This window comes from Plasmodium gallinaceum, assembly GCF_900005855.1.
Source record: "Plasmodium gallinaceum strain 8A genome assembly, contig: PGAL8A_v1_108, whole genome shotgun sequence".
NCBI lineage: Eukaryota > Apicomplexa > Aconoidasida > Haemosporida > Plasmodiidae > Plasmodium > Plasmodium gallinaceum.
Window position 1 is genome coordinate 213,128 of NW_021628228.1, and position 24,315 is coordinate 237,442.

The 24,315-nt window shown below is 18.2% G+C and overlaps 4 protein-coding genes across 4 annotated transcripts; 3 read left to right on the plus strand and 1 right to left on the minus strand.

Moving 5' to 3' along the window:
• Nucleotides 1-1,100: 1,100 nt before the first annotated feature.
• Nucleotides 1,101-6,317, plus strand: HDA2 (histone deacetylase 2, putative; the record flags this gene model as incomplete). Its single annotated transcript, XM_028670180.1, has 1 exon — nt 1,101-6,317. The coding sequence occupies one exon, from the start codon at nt 1,101-1,103 to the stop codon at nt 6,315-6,317; it is 5,217 nt and encodes a 1,738-aa protein (XP_028526958.1).
• Nucleotides 6,318-8,414: 2,097 nt separating this feature from the next.
• Nucleotides 8,415-19,214, plus strand: PGAL8A_00384200 (conserved Plasmodium protein, unknown function; the record flags this gene model as incomplete). The annotated part of the gene is made up of 1 exon (XM_028670181.1): nt 8,415-19,214. One exon carries the CDS (start codon nt 8,415-8,417, stop codon nt 19,212-19,214), a length of 10,800 nt encoding a protein of 3,599 aa, XP_028526959.1.
• A 1,209-nt stretch (nt 19,215-20,423) lies between these two features.
• Nucleotides 20,424-21,581, minus strand: PGAL8A_00384300 (endonuclease, putative; the record flags this gene model as incomplete). The annotated part of the gene is made up of 1 exon (XM_028670182.1): nt 20,424-21,581. The coding sequence occupies one exon, from the start codon at nt 21,579-21,581 to the stop codon at nt 20,424-20,426; it is 1,158 nt and encodes a 385-aa protein (XP_028526960.1).
• Nucleotides 21,582-22,491: 910 nt separating this feature from the next.
• PGAL8A_00384400 (conserved Plasmodium protein, unknown function) lies at nt 22,492-23,849 on the plus strand (the record flags this gene model as incomplete). The annotated part of the gene is made up of 8 exons (XM_028670183.1): nt 22,492-22,599; nt 22,668-22,789; nt 22,875-22,979; nt 23,065-23,110; nt 23,186-23,266; nt 23,502-23,553; nt 23,639-23,732; nt 23,834-23,849. The coding sequence occupies 8 exons, from the start codon at nt 22,492-22,494 to the stop codon at nt 23,847-23,849; spliced, it is 624 nt and encodes a 207-aa protein (XP_028526961.1).
• Nucleotides 23,850-24,315: the final 466 nt, after the last annotated feature.

A 24,315-nucleotide genomic window follows, 5' to 3' on the forward strand; every position in this document is an offset into this window, starting at 1 on the left:
TATTTCATTTCATTAAATTATTTTATATCTTTACTAAATTTTTTTTTTTTTTTTTTTTTTCATTTTTATAAGTTAGTAAATCAATTTTTTTGTTTTATTTTTATTATAATTATTATTTTAATTTTATTTTTATATATTCATTTTGTTTTTATCCCTTGTTAATTTATCATATTATTAAGTTTAATATATTTTTATATTTATTTAATTTTTTTTTTTTTTTATTTTTTGCATCAAACTAAGAATTACTGAACAGTATGAGAATCATCAAAAATTTTTAAAAAAAATAATTGAAAAATACGAATATTTTTTATAAATTTTTATTTCTAAGAGGAAAAAAAATACAATCCATAATAGTTGTGAAGTCTTAATTTATCTCGTTTTTATTTTTAAAGTTTTTAAAATATATAAATTAGTACAAATTCTTTTTTTATTAAGTTCTTAAATACTTTTATAAAATTTATTTTTTAGGTTTAAAAAGAACTCATATAAATTTTTATTTTATTTTTTTTTTTATTTAAGTAAATTTTATTTGTAATATTGCATATAAACTCATTTTTTTTTTTTTTTCATTTTAGTAATGAATTTTAAATTTTTTTAAAATGTTCAATTTATTTTGTAAATTTACAAAACCTACAAAATGTTGAGGATTACTTAATTATTTTCTTTTATTTTACATAATTATTATAACTATTTTAATCATTCATAAAAGAACTAGGTGCTTTTTTTTTTTCCGTATTTAATTAATACTAATTTTTTTTTTATCTTTATTATTTATATATATCATTATCTAAATTTAAATATATATATATATATATTAATATGGAAAAATTAAGATAGTTTTTTATTTTAAATATTATAATTACTTAAAAAATCTTTATAATTTTGTCTAAAATATATTGTATTCTATGAATTTTATTAATATAAATAGTACTTATTAAATGTTAAAAATATATATATATATATATTATAGAAAAACAACATTATAAAATAAAAAGAAATAAATTGAGACGCTGTCCATATGATATAAGAAAAATATAATGCAATTAAAATATCATTTAGTATATTTATTTAAATATAGAATATAAATTATAAAATCAAATATGAAAAACAAAATTTTAAATGAGAAAAGTACAAATGAAAATAAAAAGATTTTAATTAAACAAGGTAATTTTTTTAATATAAAAAGTCACAAAAAAAATTTGATATATAATAATTTAATATATGAAAAATTTAATGATATAAAAGACATTAATGAAAATATCAAGGAGTATTATATAACAAAAAAAAAAAATAAGGAAAATGATAGTAAAAATACTACTTTTGATTTAAAGAATTTGGATGATCAGGAAAGATTTATAAATTATTTAGATAGTTTAAAAATAGAAAATATTAAGTCTGAAAATATATCAAGTAACAAAAATTATAAGAAAAAAAAAAAAAAAATTTTTGATTACATAAATGAAGATGAAATAAATTATATAGATATTAATAACACCAACAGTGATAATTTATATATACATGAAAAAATTAATAAAGAATACAATAAAAGATTGAAACACAGATGTAAAAATAATAATATGAAAGAATATCTTAACAGTACAAAAAAACATTGTTCGAAAATCTGGAATGATGATGAATGTAATTATAACAAAGATGATATAGAAAAATTAATCATTTCTATAAATAAATATACACAAATAGAAACTAAAAATAATAATAATTTATGTAAAAATTACCTTGAAAATAATGACATTAGATATGAAGAATGTCAAAATGAACATAATTATAAAATATATGAAAAAAAAAGTAATTGTAATAATGAATCTCGTAATAATAATACTAAATATAAAAAATATAAAAATGATAATGAAATTAATTTTTCTAAATCATTAATCAATGATAGAAATAACTATTTTAAATTGGAAAATAATAACAAAAATAATTTTTTAAATATAATGAATAATAATATAAATTATGATTGTGTAGGTTTTGTATGTGACGAAGAATACATGTGTGAAAATTTTCATTTTGATGAAGATCATGTAGAAAGCCCAGACAGAATAAAATGCATTATAAAAAAATTAAAAGAAAAAAATGTTATAAATAAAATGATTCAAATAAAATGCAGAGAAGCTCTATTTGATGAAATAAAACAGTGCCATTCAAGTAGGCACATTAATAATATATTTTATTCATTGAAAAAAAAATTAAAATATAAAAAGAAAAAAGTTATATATCCTTTTGATAAACATGATACTTATTATACTTCACATACAGGAATTGTATCTAAAAGAGCTGTTGGTGGGTTACTAAACTTATGTGACGCAATTTTATCTGATAAAAATGAAAAATTTAAATATATAGACTTTAAAAAGTCAATTCTTTATAATTACAATTTCTTTAATATTACTTCCGAAAATAATATAAATAAATATGAGAAAAATAAAATAAATTATCTTATGAAATTAAAGCGTTCTGAATCAGATAGTAACATATACATAAAAGAAAAATCAAAAAATAATATATTTGATGAGCGTTATAAATATAACATATATAAAAACCAAGATTTATTTATAGAAAGTTATAACATTAGTGATAATTGTTATAATAATGAAGTTATTAATAATGACAATAATAATTGTCATAAAGAAGATTATATTAATGAGAAATCAGAAGATAAATTAATAAGTCATATTTTAAATAATATATATAATATGTCAAACTATAAAATTTATAAAAAAAAGTATCGTAGTTATTCTACTAGTGTATTTAACATGAATGATTGTAATAATAATAATTTTTTTACAAATATAAATTGTGGGTTTGCAGCTATTAGACCGCCAGGACATCATTGTAGCAAAAATAATTCATCGGGGTTTTGTATTTTTAATAATATAAGTGTTGCATGTAAATATATATCTAAAAAGTACGGAATTAAAAAAATTTTTATATTCGATTGGGATGTGCATCATAATAATGGAACTCAAGAAATATTTTATAGTGACAAAGATGTCTTATGTTTTTCTATACATAGATTTGATAAAAAAAAAGAGAAAATTAAGAAAAAAACAAATATCACAAAAAATACTAGTGGAAATTCAAGCGGTAAAAATATGAAAAGTAGTAATAAAAAGAGAAAAAAATCAAGTAAATTAAATGAAGAAAATTTGTTTTTTCCATGTAGTGGAGCAAAAAATGAATTAGGAGATAAAAATGGTTATATGTTTAATATCAATGTACCATTAGAAAAAGGGTATAATAATTGTGATGTTTATTATGTATTTAAATATTTATTATTACCAGTGTTAAAAAAATTTCAACCTGAATTTATATTTATATCATGCGGTTTTGATGCATCTATTAATGATCCATTGGGGGAATGCAATCTCACACATAATTTATATCATTGGATGACTTTACAATTAAAAAATTTTGCAAATATTTTTTGTAATGGTAGAATTATTTTAGTTTTAGAAGGAGGATATAATCTTAAATACTTGCCTAAATGTGCTTTGGCATGTATAAAAGCATTAATTAAAAAAAATACAAATTCCAAGCAGGAATATTCAGTTAAAAAGACCAATGATAATAAATTAATAAGTATAAATTCAAAAGAAATAATTATGGATAGTCAAAATAATACTTCACTTAAAACTGATATTAGTAGTAAATTACATTCTAACTTTTCTACAAAAAATTACAAATATAATACTGAACTATTTTTAGATAAAAAAACAAAAAAAAACGTTGAAAATACGAATGTAATTAATTTAGATAATATTTTTAATTGCATTGATTTTAATTATAACTCAAATAGCAATATACAAAATAATATTTATAAATTAAAAAATTATACAGATTTTTGCAAAAAATCCAAAGAATTGCGTAATAAAGATATTCATGTAAAAAGAGAGTCTAAAATGAAAAAACTAATAACAGCAGGTAAATTGCATTATTCTACCTATAAAGTTATAAAATATTTTTCATGTATATTAAAAGGAGATCCTTTTCGTTTGAATATCAAATTACCACCATATAATTATTTTATAAAAAAAAAAGATGCATTATATAAAGAAAAATTAAACAATAGAGAAATAATTATTGAAGACAATGTCAAAATGCAGAATAAAATATTTGACAGTAATAACATTAAGGAATATATTGATCTAACAAATCTTAAAGATGAAACAATTGAATTAAATAATATTAGTCAGAGATGCATAACATACTATTCAGAATCATCAACAACAACATCAGACATATATGATGGAGATATATATATATCTGATGATGAAACAGATTATAATAGCTCTTTTAGTTCTAAAAATAGTAGGAAAAAAGTTATAATATTAAACAGATTAAAATTAGAGATAGATAAAGAAATTAATACTTCGTCATCTTTTCCAACTATAAATATAAAAAAAAAAACTAAAGAAAATAAAAAATTATCAAATTATAATAAGATTGAAAAATTAAATAAAAATGTGGAATTGTGGGATTTAACAAATTTAGAAAATGATGATCATGGAAATTCATCAGAAATTAATGATTTAAATAATAGTTCTATTAATTGCGATTTAACTAATCTAAAATATAATGAAAACCAAGTTATGAATTCTTTTAAGATGTATACAAAAAGAAAAAAAGGTTTTATCTTTTTCTACGGAAGTGGACATAGGAATCAGTGGGTTTTACCAATTCATAAAAAAATAACAAAAATAATAAAATTATGTTCCAATTCAGAAGCTTATTTTTATGCATGGTTATATTTATGTTGCAAAAAAGAAATATGTATAGGAAAAACAAAAGAAAATTATTCTTCAATATTAGAAGGTAAAGAAAAAATTGATAATATTTCTATAAGTAGAGAATTTTGTGATGATGAAAGAAAATTAGCAAAAGAATTTTTAAAATTTACTGTTCCTTGCTATAATGTTTTTCTTAAGGAAAATCAGATAAATGAATTAAATAATAAGAAAAATACCGAAACTTACTCGGCTGCTGATGAAAATTTATATGATTCAATAGATGTACATATAGATAAATGTATAGAAGAAATATTAAAAAGTATTCATCCTATTAAAAAAAGTTTTAGTAGTTATAAAAAAAATTGCGATATTAATCATGCTGAATTAATAAATATTAATAATTTAAATAAAAATTGTATAGAAGAAGACATGAACAAAAAATATATGAGTAAGCAATATGAAATTAAGACAAAAAAAAATTTTAAACAAAATATGACGTCAACTTTAGATGAAGATATTATGAATTTTCATAATATAAGCTGTGAATTTTTGAAATCAAATTGTAACTCAAAACGTAACTTAGAAAAAAATACTTGTATTACTGATAATGAAAGTAAAAATGTGTACCAAAAAAGAAAAAGTCAAAAAAAGGAAAAAGTAGAAAGTAATTCAATGAATAACCCTAAAAATTTTTTAAAAGAAAAAAAAACTGCTATTTGTCTAAGTAATGTATTAAGTACTATGCAACATCCATGTGTTATAGATGTAAAAATGGGTATCCGCTTATATGGAGATAACTGCAATAAGGAATCAATACAAAAGAAAATAGAAAAAGCTAAAAATAGATCTTGTTTATCACATGGATTTCATTTAACGAGTTTGATAGGTTGGTGTAAAAAAAAAAAAGGACCTTTTTTTATATCAAAAGAAGATGCTCATTCTATTAAAAATGATGATGACTTTGTCAGTGCTTTTACCTCCTACTTCATGGCATGTGATGATATTTGTCTTTCCATTCTCTTAATAAAAAAAATACTTTTAATACTAGAAAAAATGAAGATTTTTTTTGAAAATCAAAATTATTTTGCTTTTTATGGATCAAGTTTATTATTTGTTTTTGACTCAGATCCATCGAAAAATAAATGTGAATATATTTATCAGAAAAATTTTAATCAATTAAATTTATTGCCAATACAAGATAAAGTAAACAAAAAAGAAACTCGTAACAATGAATTAAACAAAAATAAAAAAATAAAACAAGAAAAAAACTGTAATAATGAAAGAAAAAATTATGAAGAAATATATAACTTTAAAGGAGAAATTGAAAAGCTTTTTGAAGAATCATTAACTAATGAAGAAAAAAATATATATATGGATAACAAATTAAATGCGAAAATTTTAAAAAGTGCTGATGTATACATAATTGATTTTGCTCACGCAAGTTTAAATAAAAATGAAAAGGATGAAGGATTCTTATTAGGAATAATATCTCTTCATCGTATTTTAAAAAAAACAATAGAAAAAATCAAAAATTTTCATTTAAATAAAAGTTTTAATTTTGTAAAATAATGTTTCGTAATATTATAAATATTAGTTATTTAAAAGAGGTGCATATATGTATTCATATGTATAATTCTCATTAAATTATATTTGTTGATTAATATATTAATGCAAAACCATTAGTGTATCAGAATTTTTAAAACAAAATTACCTTATAAAACTTATTTTTAAAATAGTACATATCCGTATGGCTTAACATATATATATATATATATATGTTAAATTTTAAATATGATATAATTCTTTATATAATACTTATACTTAGAACTTTTTATATATTTTTATTATTAGAGTTGTGGTTATATATATATTTTTATTTTTCATTTTTTTAAATCAATGTCTTTATTTTCCATTAATAACAAAGAATTATTTTTTTTTATATGTATATATATTTAATTTTAGTTTTTTAACCTAATTCTATTTTTTATTTTATTCTTCGTAAATTATTATTCTAGCGGACATAATTGCAACTCATAATTATTTTTGTATATAATTTTTTGTTAAATTATATATTATTTTATATTTATTTTATTTATTTATTTTTTTTTTTTTTTCTATTTAGATAAGGAAAATTAAAAATTGACCTTTAATATTCTTTATATTTAATTATAAAAATTTTAATTGGCCTCCTTTATAGTTCTAATAATTTTTTAAAAATAAAGTTTTCTAATATTTGATATATGAAAACTATATTGAAAATTATGCATAAAAAATAAAATAATTAAAGATAAAAATTAGTGTAATGCTAACTTTTAAATTGTGCATCTAACAAAAAAAAATTAAAGGATTGTTCTATTTTTTTTTATCTTTTTTGCGCAAATTTGTTTTTTGTATATATATTATTTATAATCCTCTCTTTTTAATAAATATTCTTGCATATATAAATATTTTTGTTCTTTTAACTAAAAGAAAAACTATTCAAATGCTTACATAACTTTAAATTAAAAAATACAAAAGGAATAAAAATTTTCTAATATCTATTTTTTATTCCCTATTAATTTTATTTTAAATTGATTTTTTTTTTTCTTAAAATTCATATTTTTTTTTTTTTTTATTGAAGTCAAAACTAAAAAAGGAAACATGTAATAAACGGTAATTATAAATTATAATACCTAATTTCTTATTTTTTTAAAATTCTTCATTAAAAGTTTATAATTTTTTGTTACAACGAATATTTCACAAAAACAACTAGTGTATTATTATTTTTATTTTTATTTTTTTTTAACATAATTTTATATTAAAAAAAAAAATTCAAAAATTTATTGAATCTATTATATATATTTTTTTTTTTTAATTAAAACTTTAAGCTTCAAAAAAAAAAAATACAAAAAATAAAAATATTATTTGAATTATTAAATTTTATTTTTTTTTATTTTATTTTTTTTTTTTTTTATATATATTGTTCTATTAAAGATATTATAAGTAAAATTATATTTATTAAAAATTTATAATTCATATAATATATATTTAACTTTTTGATTTATACAGGAAATAAAACTGTAAGGAGAGAGTAGCTAATATTTTAATCCTCGTTTTTTTATGCATGTACATAAATTTTTTTCTTTTTTTTTTTTTTTTGTTTTAAAATTTATATTTTTATGTACTAGTATTGCATATGTAATAAAAAAAAAAAAATATTGTGCATGAAATGAAAAATTTAATATTTTAATATTTTTATTTTTAAATATAACAAAAGATAACTTCAAAAATTTTAAAATTTATTTATCATTTGTGTGTATAGAGATTTTTAAATTTTAGAATTTTATTTTTTTTTTATAAATACATCATTAGTTTTAATTATTTTTATTTGAAATATTTTGAAATTATAATATATATTTTAGTTCTTTACTTTGTATAATAAAAATGTAAGCATTTAAAATAAACAAGACTTTTTTTTTTTTTTTTAATTTAAAAAATCAAAAAAAAAAATAATTTATAAATATATTTAAATATTTTTAATGCATTGACACTTTGATTCTTTTTTTTTTTTTTTTTTTTTTTTAAATATATATATATATATATATATATATATTTATATATATATATATATATGTATATATATATTTACATTTATATGTATATGTATATGTATGAATATGTATTTTTATGATGGATAGAGGAAGAACAAATTATAGAAGAAATAATGACGTTAATATATACAGAGATGGAAATATAAAAAATGAAAGTCCAGATGATCATCAATTTTGGGCTAATATTGAAAGTCAATATTTTTCAAATTTTGATAAAAGATTAATTTCTGCTTTTGAAGATCATATAAGATGCACAGATTACATATGCAATAAAATAAAGAAGAAGAAAATAAATAAGAAATTATTTCAGAACATAAATTGTTACAAAAGTTCAGTGAAAATAAAATTAAATCAAAATGAGAAAAATATTTCAAATATTTCTGATTATTTTTCTCAAAATAAAAATTTAATTTTTAGAAATATAGAAGATAGTAAAAATGAAATTAGTAAATTTTTTCAACGAGATATAAAAAACGAAAGAATAAAAAAAGAACAAATAATAGATGATATTAATAGTTATAATACAAATGAATTACAAAAAAACATAAAAAATGATAAACCAATAATATTTGATGAAAAAAAAAGTATAATTGAATTTATGCCTATGGCAAAAAACGAATTATTATTGAATACCTTACATCACATAAACTTAAGAAATCAACAAAAAAATTATAAATTTAGCATGAACAAGGATTCTAATTTTTTTGGTATTAATAATAATGAAAATTTTTTATTAAAAAACAGATATGTCAATAGTAATATATTTGAAAATTCTGAAAATTTTAAAGATAGTAACTTTAATAACATGGAATATTTTGATTATTTAAATAACACCAACAATTTTAAAAATAATTTTATGAATATATGTGACATTAATAATTCAGATAATATTAATAATATAAAGTATTATAATTTTTTCAATGATAATTTAAATGATAACACATTTATGAGTTACAATGTATTAAATGATAGTTATAAAAATTTCGATAATAATTCACCTAAACTTAAAAGTATAGATAATGCTCATTCAAACATTGACACTACAAATAATGTAGATACTAATAAAGAACAAAAAAATAACAAAATATGTAGCAGTGAATTTAATGAATCAAATAATACTGAAAATAAACTTGGAGGTGATTCAAATAATAATGCAAATGAATTAAACAGTAATAAAAATAAAATAAGCAGTAATATCACTGATGTAAATAATGATATAAATATTTTTAATGATAATCCAAATTTGTTTAGTTATAATGTGAGCAATTTAAAGAATGATTCAAATATTTTTAATAATGAATCAAATATTATAAGTAAACCAAATAAAGAAGTAAATTCAATAAACGTTGATAATGCAAATATTATGAATAGTGAAATAGAAGAGAATATTAAAAATCAATTTAGCTGTAATTTAAATAACCTGTATGGTGCAAATAATAATTATGAAGGTATGAATAATGATGTTAATAGTTTTAATAGTACTTACAACCTTTTTAATAATTGCTATAATAATTCTTTCAACAAAGTTCATATAAGCAATAATTATATAACTGTGAAAAATGACCTTGATAATAAGTTGAATGATGATATAAATGTAAATGTAAATTCAATGAATGATTTAAATAATTTGTATTCTAATAAAATGGTTAATCTTGATCAGTATAATAGTACAAATAAAATTAATAATATTTATAAAAGTTCTAATTTATGTGATAAGAATATGATTAATATGGAAAATTATTATACTAATGACTTCAGTTATAATAATAACGTTTTCTTAGATAAAAATGCATGTGATAAATATTCCCAAAAATATTTCATGCATAATCCAATAAGTCTGAATAGTGCATGTAATGATTATAAAAATGGTTTATTTGATAAGCAGCTAACAACACACAATTATATATATAATAGAAAAAGTTATCCAAATTTCAATGAAGTACATAGTTATGAAAATATATTAGATGATAATGATTGTATATTAAAAAATGACAAGATTAATATGAAAAGAAATAATGACATAAAAATTAAAAAAAATAATACAAATGATGAAAATATAAAATACCATATAGATAAATACAAAAAGTTAAATAAAAATTCTAAGCAAGATAATAACTTTTTTAATCCATTTTTGAATAAAAAATACGATGGTGTTGGTAAACTTCCCTATATACAAAATAAACCAATACCTAATGGTTTACATATTTCAATATATATTCCCAAAACTTATAATTTTAAAAAAAAAAATGAAGAAAAAAAAAAAAAATCATGCAATTCAGAAGATATATATGAAAAAGAAAAATTAGCCAGATTATTAACGGAGATAACTTTTGGTGATAAAAAAAATATTTTAAATTCTAAAATGTCCATAGAAGAAAAGGAAAAATGCTATAATTCTATTTTGGATGAACTGAAGAATTACAATTCATTACCAATAATACTAGGAAATATTTTGCCTTATTGGGATAAACAAAAAAACAAAAGTCATTTATATAAAATAAAAAATCTAAATAAAAATAATGAAAAGTCAAAATATATTCATATAAAAAATTTAAATAAGAAATTGGCATGCAAAAATTCAAAAGAGGGTAAAAAGCATTTAATGAACGATAAAATAGATAATGGGAAATTAAAAAAAAAGAAAAGAGAAATAATTGAAAGTGAAGAAACTATAAAGAATAAAAAAGATAATACTCACTTAAACCGATGTCTCGATAAATTAAATTTGGAAAAACATAACATTAATAATAACAGTGATAATTTAGAACTATACAACAAGAAATCAGAAGAAGTAAATGAAGATAAAGAGGATATAGTTGCAAGTAAAGTGGAAACAAAAGAATTAAAAAAAGAAAGTGAAAAAATTGATTATACTAATGTAGAGAATATAAATGAATATGAAGAAAAACCAACAAAAATATTCAATAATATTATGATAAACGATATAACAGAGGAAAATTCAAAAAAAGAATTAACAAAGGAAAGTTTTTGTGATAATACATCGAATGAAAAATATATTAATGAAGAAAAAAAAAGTTATGATATTAATAAATGTGAAAGTAACCATAAGTCCATAACAAATGTGGAACCTCATATAAAAAATGATACAAAAGATTTTTATAGTAATAAAGAAGATGATATAAAAGAAGAAGAAGTTACAAATAATAATAAAATTATTTTAATTAATGAATATAAGAATAATGATATGAAAAGAGAACAAAATATTACTACGGAAAATAAAAAAGAATCATTAAACAACAAAAAATCGATTTTAAAAAAAAAAAGTACATTTTATAAATTTCATTATTTAAAACATTTTAAATTTACAGTTCCTAGCAATGCAATTGTTCCTTTTAATAGTTCTATTTTTTCTTTGCAAAAAAATCAATATAAGTCTAATGTTTATTTTGAATACGTGCTGACTAATATAAATTTAGACAAATATAGAAGAGATATTTTGAATGTAAATTATAATAATAGCAATTCTATTACAAGAAAGAATCATTTATATTGTATAAATTTTAATAAAAATAAAAACTGCAAAAGGAAAATTATAAAAAGAAATACAAAAATATCCAAACTAATGAAATCACTCTCATTAAATAATCAAATGAATTTGAGTAATAATAAAGATATTAATAGTTGTAATAATGAAATGGAAAAAAATATTTTGGGAAACAATATACTAGAAGGATTAAATGAAGATAGTATAAAGAATACTAATAGAAATATTAATGTATATGAAGAAAACATGATTTCAGACGATGAAAATAAAAATAAGGAGAATAAAAATAAAGTAAATAATGATATTTTAAAGGATGTGCTATGTTTAAATAATACAGAAAACATATATAAAACAAATATAAAAAATTTAAGAAATATAAAAAGCATTAATAAAGAAATATGCGTTTTATTTTCCCGTTATGTATATAATATAAAGGAGCAAAAAAAAATTATAAAAAAATTATTAGATAATATAAAAAACGAAAAAAAAAAACCATATAAATATTGGTATTCTATAGAGGATAAAATGATTAATTTTTATATTAATGAATATCTAAAAAATAAATTAAACACAAAACATACATATACATTATCGAAGCAAATTGTAGATTTATTGAAGTTAAGAATTATAGTTAATAATAGCTTTCAATTACCAAATAGTTGGACAGAAAAAGCTTTATGTAACATTTGTAGTCTTGGAGAAGATTGGGAAGAAAATCCTATAATATTTTGTGACTGTTGTTATACTCCAATGCACTTTTTTTGTACTGGATTTAAAAATATTAAGAATTATAATTTGGTTAAAAAAAATTCAAAGAAGGAAGATAAAAGTGAATCAGAAACGACAAACAAAAATTGTGAAAAGGTTAATCATATTTCAAAAAATAAAAATATAAATATTATTGAATCTTTATTATCAGATAACTTCATTAATGTAAATTCATTTAATAACAGTTTTAATACAACTACAAATTCTGTGAAAGATACTAATACTTCACTTAATAATATCGAATCTTTAAAAAAAAGTAATATAAATGAAAATACTCATCAGCAATTTGAATATAATAATATAAATGTATTATTAAGTAACAGTAATAATGAAAAAGAAAATAACAGTAATAATAATATGTCATCATGCAAAAAGGAATCTAGTCAAGATGTAAAAAATACAAAGGAAGTAAATCACCTTAGTTTAAATGAAACTAATAGTAATATAGAAAAAGAAGATTTCAAATATTCAAAAAATGAAACAAATTATAAAAGCATAAATAATAACAAAGGAGAAAAAAATACAAATGTGTTAAATAATGTAAATAAAAATAATTTAAATAACAATATGGATAAAATAAAAATTCAGAATAAAGAAAATAGTGAAAATGGAAAAAATTCGGAAGAAGAACAATGGATATGTCCATTATGTTCTTACCTAAGAAATCAGATTTTATTTATTGAAGATTCTAGTGCTTTTAAAATTATTAGACTATTAAGTGGACCTAGAAAAAAAAAAGATATTGATTTTTTAGTTAAGTCATGTAATGAATTTCCATGTGATAATTTACTAAATGATATTAAAAATGAATTATTGTCATATAACCCTCCAGAAGAGATAATTGTAAATAATATTTCTAAATGTAATTATAAATATAAATCTATTTTATTATTATTCGATATTGATAAAGATGTTAATCATTACAAGGAAACCTATAACTTAGATATAAAAGATGCACATGATTTTTTTGAAAATGTTGTTCTTAAGAATACTGATAAATATAAATATAAGGATTTTTTTAATTCTATTGTAATTAATAAAATAGATGATGAAAATAAAGAAAATAAATTTTTAAACGAAAATTTTAAATTATTTCGTCAAGAATCATATTGTGTTAACGAAATTTCTGAAGAAAGTGAAGACAATGAAGAAAAGGTAGAAGATAAAAAGAGAGAAGGAGAAGAAAAATATAATAAAAGAAAAAGAGATAAAAAAATATTTCAAAGTAGAGCCTCGAAAAAAGAAGAAAAAAAAAAAAAAAAGTTAAAAAAAAAACTATTTCATAGTATAATGAAGGATAATAATAATAATGTAGTAGTAAGAAAAAGGGGGAGACCATTAGGAAGTACTAAGTTTAATAAAAACAGATTACTTAGCATGACGAATAAAAATAATTCAAAAAATGATAATATAAATAATAATAATAATAATAATAATAATAATAATAATAATAATAATAATAATAATAATAATAATAATAATAATAATAATAATAATAATAATAATAATAATAGTAATAATAATAATAATAATAATAATAATAATAATAATAATGTTAATGATAACAATAATAATAATAATAATAATTATAATGTTAATGATAACAATAATAATAATAATGTTAATAATAATAATTGTAATGTTAATGATAACAATAATAATAATAATGTTAATAATAATAACTATAATAATGTAAATAATAATGATAATAATGATAATACGAATAATAATGATAATAATGATAATACGAATAATAATGATAATAATGTTAATACGAATAATAATGATAATAATGAAAATAGTAATAATAATGATAATAATGAAAATAGTAATAATAATAATAATAACAATAATAACAATATTAATGATACTAATGATAATAATAATATTAATAATACTAATGATAATAATAATAATAATAATAGTATTAATGATATCATCAGTATTAATGATAACAACAGTATTAATGATAATAACAATATTAATTTTAATAATAATGATAATAACAATATTAATTTTAATAATAATAATAATAATTATAGTATTAATGATAATAAAACTATTAATTATAAAAATAATATAACATCAAATGATATTTTAGAGCCTAATAAGCTAGATGAAAAAAATGTAAAGAATCTTGAAAAGAACAAAATAATAGAAAATAATTTGATTGAACCAAATAATGAAGAATACAATTTAATTAATTATAATTTTCCATCAAACGATAATGGATTAAAAAAAAATATATTATATCTAAAATATAATTTTAACAAAAATTTTTCTTTCATTTTTAAAATTCCAACATGTTGCATTTGTGAATTTGATGCTTTTTATTTAGGAGGAGGACCAATTAAAAGAACTAACAAAAAAAATGAGTGGTGTCATATACGATGTGCCTTAATTAGTAATTGCATAATAAGTGATAAAATCGAAATAAGCAATAAAGAAGAAAAAACAAAATATAAATGTTCTTTATGCTTAAGAACAAATAATACAGGAATAATAAAATGTAATATTTCAGACTGTTACAAATATTATCATATTTCTTGTGCTACCTCATCAAATAAATATTTAATTGAGTATAATGAATTTAATAAATTAGTTTTATTTTGTTCTAATCATTCTCAAAAAAAAGCGCCAACAGAGATATTAAGAAAATATCAAATTCTTCGTGAAAAAGAATATAATAAAAATAAATTAGAAGACAAACTAAATATTGCAAAAATTTTTGATGCATATATATTACAATCTTATTTAAAAATAAGTGACTTAAAATTATTCAATTTGCTCTCATTATCATCCTTATCTATATTTGAAAATTTCATCTATTTTAATTATAATAAATTTAATGAAAATATAAAAAGTAATTTTGGTATTATTAATGATTTTAATGAATTATGTCTAAAATATGATCATAATTTTTCAAAAGAAGGAAATGAATCTTTTAATAATGCATTAGAAATTTGTGAAATGGATGAAATTAAAAAGGATAATATGATTGGAGATATTAAAAATAATAATGTAGAAAAAAAAAAAGAGGAAGAAAGTAATATAAATTTTAACATTGAAAATAAAATTATAAATGAAGACATAAAAAATACTAATGATGATCAAATTAAAACTACTAATAAAAGAAAATTTGATGATGAAGAAGGTAAAATCTTCTTAGAATTAGAAGAAAAAAACAAAGAAAAAAATATACCAATTGATATATTTGATATAGACAGTATAAATAAAATAAGTAATATAAAATGTAACAATATAATAAGTATTAGTAATTTTAAAAATATTTATAATGAAAACCTATTAGATGAAGATTCACTACTGAAGTTGTTAACTTATGATTTCTTAAATATGCAAAAAGACATACAAGAATTTAACAGTAGTATTTTAAGTGATAAATACAAAAAACTAAAGAATTTTGAAAATATTTTACTGTTATACCCTTATTTTAATGATTATCAATTAAGAAAATTATCAGAGCTCATATTGGAGAAGTATCCATCGAATATATCTAGTATTGATAATGACGATACCTTTTTTATGTTTTTTAATAAATTTCTCTCACTTTTAAACAATAAAAATCTAATGTTTTGTAGTGTATGTTTATCGAAGGCAACATATTGTGAAACAAATAAAGAAGAAAAAAAAAAAAACAATCAAGATAGTTTAATCCCATTAGAAAATACAGATACAAATATTCAAACCAGTAAATTAAGAAAAATATGTTACTCATCAAATAAAAAAGATAATTTTGAAATAAAAAAAGAAAGGAGACTAGGATCATTAAGTGTTCTAAAAAAATGTTCTGTGTGTAATGTATACATATGCTACTTTTGCTGTCATAGAATGAATATAGATATAGTAAAAAACTATTTAAATGATGACATAGAGGATACATTAAATAATGATTATGAACGTGGTAAATTAAATAATTTCATATATAATAATAAGGTTGGAAGACCAACTAAATACAAGAGAAAAGACAAAATTGATTTTGTTGATACTAATAATTGTACGAATAAAAATAGTAATTTAAATTCTTTTGACATTATTAATAATAAAAGTAGTGAAAATAATGATAAAATATATGAAATAAAAAAAGAGATTAAAATAAATAAATATAACTTTTCAATAAATAAAATAGATATGAATATTTCTCCTTGCAGAGATAAAATAATAAAAAAAGAGAATTATAAAAATAATCCTTTTATGAGTAAGAAAAAAATAAAAAAAAACGAAATTACTATTTTTAACAAGAATGACTTACTTCATAAAAATAAAAAGAATTTAAAACTTATGAATAAAAAGGATGAAAATTCTACAAATAAAAAATATATTAATATAATTAAAAAAGATGATATAAATATGATAAATAAAAGGAATAATGAGGAAATTCATAAAAATTGTATTGAAGAATATGATAATAAAGGAATAAATCATATAATTATAGATGAAACTAATGAAAAACCTATCTGTGAAAAAAACATTACAGAAATTAAAGATGTAAACGAAGAAAATATTGAGAAAATAGTGCAATGTACAAATAAAAATGATAATAACGAAGTTAAAAATACCAATGAAAAAAGTGATAATAAACCAAATAAAATGGGTGTAAATAAAAAAAGAACTCATTTAAATATTATGAACGACAATTCAAATAAAAAGGATGATGAAAATCAATTTATCTGTCCTAGATGTGAATATTTTAAGGTAAAAAAAAAAATAGGATTTTGTTCCTATTGTCCTAGATTAGATGGATTTTTAAATTGTTTTGAAGATAAAGTAAAAAAAGAATTAATATTTGTTCATCCCAAATGTTTAGAGTATGTAAATACTGCTTATTCAAAAAAAAATAATATTAATGAGATAAAAGCGGGATGCAATAAAAAAATATGTAGTTACTGCAGGATAAGACATGGAATTGTTCTTACATGTAGTAACACTGATTGTGATATTTCTTTTCACATATCTTGTGGAATTTTGCTTGGTTGTAAAATGGATAATTTTTTCGGAAGAGTTGATATTTATAATCCAAAAAAAGCATATTGCTTTAAACATACTTTTCAGTACTGTAAAAAAAATAGCTTGTTAAATTTTATTAATACAAATAAATTATTTTTCTTCGAAAATTTTTTACACTTTCCATTTAACCATTTGTATAATTTTCTACTGGGAACTTATATTTTTAATTATCTGAATAAAAAATATACCAATTTCTTAATGAAGCCAATTAAAATAGACGATTATCTATCAACTAATATTTTTGAAAAAACGCAATCAAATATGATTAAAAAGAATACGAATATGGCTTCTAATGAATTAAAAAGAAGTTATAAATGTAACAAATATAATTTAGAGAACAAAAGAAAATTTTTCTTAAAAAATAATGTTGAAGACAAAAAATATACAGATTATTATAATAACCAAATTGTTCATAAGGATTTAAAATTAGTAGCTGGCGAAAACTCAAAAAATCTATTAGATTCATTAAAAAATATACCATATAAAATTAAAAGTGAAAGTAATAATTCAAATTACATCCATAAAGAAATAGATAATTTTATGTCTTCTGACAAAATCAATACGTTAAATCAAGAATCAGACTATTCTAAGTACCCATCAATGAATTCAAACCGCAAAATTAAGGGGGATCTTGTATTCATTGATGATAATTTAACCGAAAGTGCCGTTTCTGTTTTATCAGAGAATGAAACAGAAGAACTGAAATCTTTTCAAAATGTTTCCTTTTTTAATTGCAAAAGTAATGCATATATTAATAATATAATTCAGAATAGTTTTATGCAACTTAAGAAAAAATTTGAAGAAAATTATAATAATGCAATTAATTCTGAAAGTTTAACTTGTAGCAATTTTAATAACCATACTAACACAGAACTTGATGATATAAAAAATAAACAAAATATAATGGTAGATAAAAAAGACAAATATAGTTATTTAGAAGATAAGAGAAAAATATATATACTTCATGAAGATGACAGAGATATTTTAAAAAATAATTCATTAAAAGATTCTTATACATCCATTAAATATAATAATAGTAACTTAAAATTAGAGAGAAAAAATAAAAAAAAAGAGAAGGAAAAAGAGAAAGAAAAAGAGAAAAAAAATAAAAATAAAAGTATTGATGATTTATATGGTAATGGAAATGATTTTAATGCAGCTAATGAAAAAAAAATAATACAATTAAATAACAACGTTGGTGAAACAGGTAAAGAAAATCAATTTGACGTCATTATAGAACATATTAATGGTATTAATGAATTAATTAAGAAAGATAAAAATGAAATAGAAAAGACAAAAAAAATTAAAAACGAAAATCTGAAAATGAGTGAAAATACAAAAGAAGAAAAAAAAGATGTAAAAAAAAATAACGAAAACAAAGAAGATGAACAAATATATTGTCCAATATGCAAATGTTATTATGAAGAATTAAGTGATGGATCACCAGCTGATGGCTTAAACTGGATTGGATGTGATAAATGTGAAAAATGGTATCATTGGATTTGTTGTAAATATTCAATTGATAATCCTCCTGATATAGATAATGATTGGTATTGTAATAGTTGTTTAAATAATTGAATATATTTAATTTAAAATTGATTTAAAAAAAAGAAAAATGTATATTTGATCAATGTTTTGTTAACTTTTTTATATTCTATTTTTAACATAAATTTTCACATTTATATTCATGTTTTTTTTTTTTTTTCATCTTTTTTTTTTTTTTTTATTTTACTTTTTTCTTTATATTGTTTTTTATTTAGTTACTATTTCTTTTTATTCTGACACAAAATTACAATTATTTTTAAATATATTGTTTAGTTTAAATTGTTATTTTTAAAATATTACACTCTTCAAGAATATATACTTATGTAATATATTTTTAAAATAAAAGAAAAGCATTAAAATAAAATCATCTAGCTCAATTTATTAAAGTAATTTTGTTAATTAAATAGTATTTAATATTTTTTATTTATGTAAATACTTATTTTAACTTTTGTTCTTTATTTTTTTATTCGTTTATATTTTTTATTTAAGTTTTTAAATCCGTATTAAAAAATTATTTTTTTTTTTTTTTTTTTTTATTAAAAACTATAGATAATGTTTTTAAATTTCTGTTTTATATTCATTTTTTTTTTTTTTTTATTCTAAAAAAAAACAATGATACTTAATTTTAATAATTTAAACAAAAATGTATTTTTTTTATAAAAAGCAAAATATTTAAATATACTAATGGGTTACCATAACCTTTTATAAATAATAACATAGAGAAGCAAAGAATACAAAACAACATATATATATATATATATATAAAATATCCTGAAAATTCCAATAAATTAAAAAAAAAATACAAAATATATGCATAATGCTTCTAATGCTATAAGCAAAACTATTAATAATCCTATTCAAAAAAATAAAAATTTATGTATTCAAATTTTTTATTTTTTTTTTTAGTTAAATTCCTATATTTTTATAAACAAGCACAGATGTTATTTTTATTTATGAATATAGATTATTATGATAACCTATACATATTACTCAATAGTAAATTTTGTAAACACTAAAAATTGCAAAAGATGAAAATAGAATCAACAAATATTAAGGTATATATCAAGAATTCTGTTGCTTCAATATAATTATTGAAAAATAAAAAAATAATAAATATGGTATTGTAAGTATTATTTTGAGATTAATGATAAATAACTTTAAATGAAAAGTGTTTTTAAAATAAATATGAAATTAAAAAAATAACATTTACAAATAACATAAATTTATAATTATTTAAAAACTTTAATAAGAATTAAAAAATACTTTTCTTGCTTGTTCATAAGTAAATTCATTTATAATGTAATCATTTAATGACATAGATATTCCATTTAGTTTTTCATTAAATAGCTTGGAATTTTTGTATTTATTAAATGCTTTAGATTCTAAAAATGTTTCTATTGTTTTATATTTTTTTATAATTTCATGTGCTTTTACAGGACCAATCCCAGGTATTTTTGCACTATAATCACAACCTGATAAAATACAAAAGTCTATGAACTGTTCATAATTTATATTTAATTCACTTAATAACTCTTCTTTATTAATAATATGTCTTTTTTTTTTATTAGTTATGAATCTAATTAAATTAGGAGCTCCAAAAGCTAATGCATCAGTGTCATCTGACACTACAATGTCCTTTTCATGAGAACATTGAATTGCACACTCCTTTTCTGCATCATTTTTTGTAATAAAAATTGGAATTTTTTCCAATAATAAATAATTATAAATATCATTAGCTGTTTTAGAATTAATTTTTATAAATATATTTTTTTTAAATAAATCATGAACACCATCTTCGTCTACAACAATCTCCATTTTGCATTTTTTTAAGTTCTTCTTTTCACAAACGTTGCATATATTACTCTTTTTATCATTCAAAAATTTATTCATATTAATATTTTTTTTAATATGGCAATTATTTAAGGTATTATCATTTAAGCTTTCTGTATTTTTGGAATTACATTTTTTTGATGCATCTATATTTAAAATATCAAATAAATTTTTTTTTTTTCTGATTAAATCTCTTTCTTTCCATACATGTTTTTTACACTTGTAATCAATAGGTTGTAACTCAGATCTAGCACCAATATCTTCAATTATGTAAAGTGTATTAATTTTTAATGACTTAAAATATTCATGTTGATTCTTTAATAATTCTATGCTTTTCTTAATAATATACTGTCTTATTAATATATGGGTAGCTATTTCATTATTTTTATATTTATTCTCACGATTTTTATCATTTAGTATATGCTTCCAAGCAACATACATAAACTTATAAATAAAAAACGTTCCATCAATTATAAATTTTTTACCCTTAAAACTTTTTATATCATCTATTTTTTTAATGGTATTAGGAATTTTCTTGTTTATAAATCGTATTAACCCCTTAATGGTCATAATATTTTTGTTAGTTTTCTCTAATTCCCCATAAAAAAAAAATTATCCATATATAAATATATGTGCTCTTTACATCACATATACTTCTAAACATATATTATTTAAAAAATTGTGCATTATTTAATAAAAATTTTACATTATATATGAAAAATATTTTAATTCAATTTAGATGATTAATCCATTCGTAATTTAATGTATTTTTATTATATCGTATTCAAATAAATATAATAATTTCTTTTTTTCCAAAATATTTTGTTGTTTATTTTAGTTATTGTTTTTCATAAATATGTTATTAAATATTTTTCTTAAATGTATAATAAACCCTTTATAATAATATTATTTTAAAAATTAGCAATAGGTCTAACTTATACAAAAGGATTTTAATAAAATTGTGTATAAAAATATATATTTATTTTCTCAGATTTTTTCCTATATAATTATTATAACAAATAATTTCCTAAGTTAAATAGAATTAATACTTGTTTTACTGTTATGTTTTTAATTGATTTTTTTTTTTTTTTCCTTTATTATCTATAATTTAAAAAAAAAAAAAAAAAAATTTGAAAAAACTATTAACTACAAAATTGAAATTTATCAACTTTCCTTTCGATAAATCATTATTACTAAAATTTAAAATTACTATTTTATATTCATTTTGTTAACAAATTTAAAAAAAAAAAAAAAAAAAAGAAAAAAAAAAAAAAAAATTTATTATGTTTATTAGTATATTAAAGTAAGCATAAATCAAATAAAAAATCCTCACAAAAAAGTTAATTTGAACTGATACAATATATTATTATTAGTATTACTCATATTTAATATATTTATATATGTGCATTTTCATATTAATTGTATTTTTATAATTACTTTTTTTCAACCACTTTGTTTTTTATTTTTTTTTTAACACAAAATGGTGTATGGGATAATAATTCATTCTTCCGAAAATGAAACAGATTTTCATTTTAGTTATTATTATAATGGTGAAAATGAAGATGAATATAAATATATTAGACAACAGGTAAAAAAACAAAAATAATGAAATTATAATTTTCTATATTTTGATATTTTTTTGTGCAAATTTTATAGAGTATAATTAAGAGAGTTATTGAAGAAAATAAGTATTATGAAGAAGATAAAGGAAAGAGTGAAAATATTAGTAAAAGGAACACAGAAAAATATTTAGAATTATTCAATATTTTTCTTTCAAAGTAAAAAAAAAAAGCAATTTTATGCATATTTATATATATATATTACATATAATGTTTATATATAAAAAATATTCTACTTTACTAGAAATGCTAATAATGAAATAAAAATGGATAATGAAGGCATTTTTAGAATAGTTAATCCTTCTTTATTCAAAAATAAAGTAAATATAATGTGGAAAGTTTTGAACAAGTAATTATTATATAAAAAATATATATATTTGTAAATTATAACTTTTTAAATGAAGTTAAATTTTGTTTGTATTTTTATTGAGCAGAATTTGCTATACTTTAATATTCTTCACGCATGAAAATATTCTCTTGGTTTAAAGAAAAAATAGAATAAAAATAAATTATTTTTTCATATAATGTTATAATTACTAATAATACTTAATATAGGCAGATTATTTCTTGTATAATTTTATTTTTGTCTTAAGAGAATATTACGACAAGCTGAAAAAATTTAGAAAACCAGACATGGTTATATATTAAAAATTTTAATTAAAAACATATAAAACATGTATATAGGAATATAATAAAAAGAAATAATATAAAAATTAATAGAAAAACTACAAATGAATTAAGCAAATTAATAAAAATATATAGACACTAATAGCAAATAATGATATTTTCATAATTGATCAATTTTTGATGAATATAACACCTTAAAATATGATTAATTAAAAATTATTTTTACTTATTTTTTTTTTTATAGAATATATTTAATCCTGATGAAATTCTAGCTATACTTTACTATTTTTTACCAAGTTACTAAAACTATGCATTTCTTATATATATTTAAATTTTTATATTTTTACTCTCACAACTACATATATATAAATTATTGTTTAGGAGGACAACTGATGCTAATTAGTTTTAACCAAACCAAAATTCTTTATAATAAAGTCAAGGAGTTTCTTGAAAATAAAGCAGAATTACCACCAAAGTATCTTAAATTTTAAAAAAATTAAATTTAATTATTACTAAGAACATTTGTAATATTTATTTAACATCCATATATTTTTTTTTTTTTTTTTTTTTTACAAGGAAAAGGATCACTTAAAATCTTGTAAAAATTAAATAAAATAAAAGTAAAAATATTTTAGGAAATAAAAAAAATTTTTTCATGTAATGTTTTTCTTCATAATGAGGATAAATTTAAATTATTCTAATATTACACATAAAACATATTTATGTTTAAAATTTTTATAATCTTATTTAAATCCTTTTCCTTTTCCTTTTCCTTTTCCTCATGTAAGAATATATTATTATTCTCTATTTTATTAATTTTTAATGACAAAATAAGTTAATATATGTTGTGTAAAAATTTATTTAAAAATTTTCCTTTTTATAAAAGATATAAGTATAAAAAAGTTCACAAAAAAATTTACAACTCATATATATATATATATATATATATATATATATTTGCATTTATTTATTTATTTTATTTTATTTTTTTTTTTTTTTTTTTGTATGTAATTGTTATTTAATGGAATTTCAAAATTATTTGTTATATTAATATACAT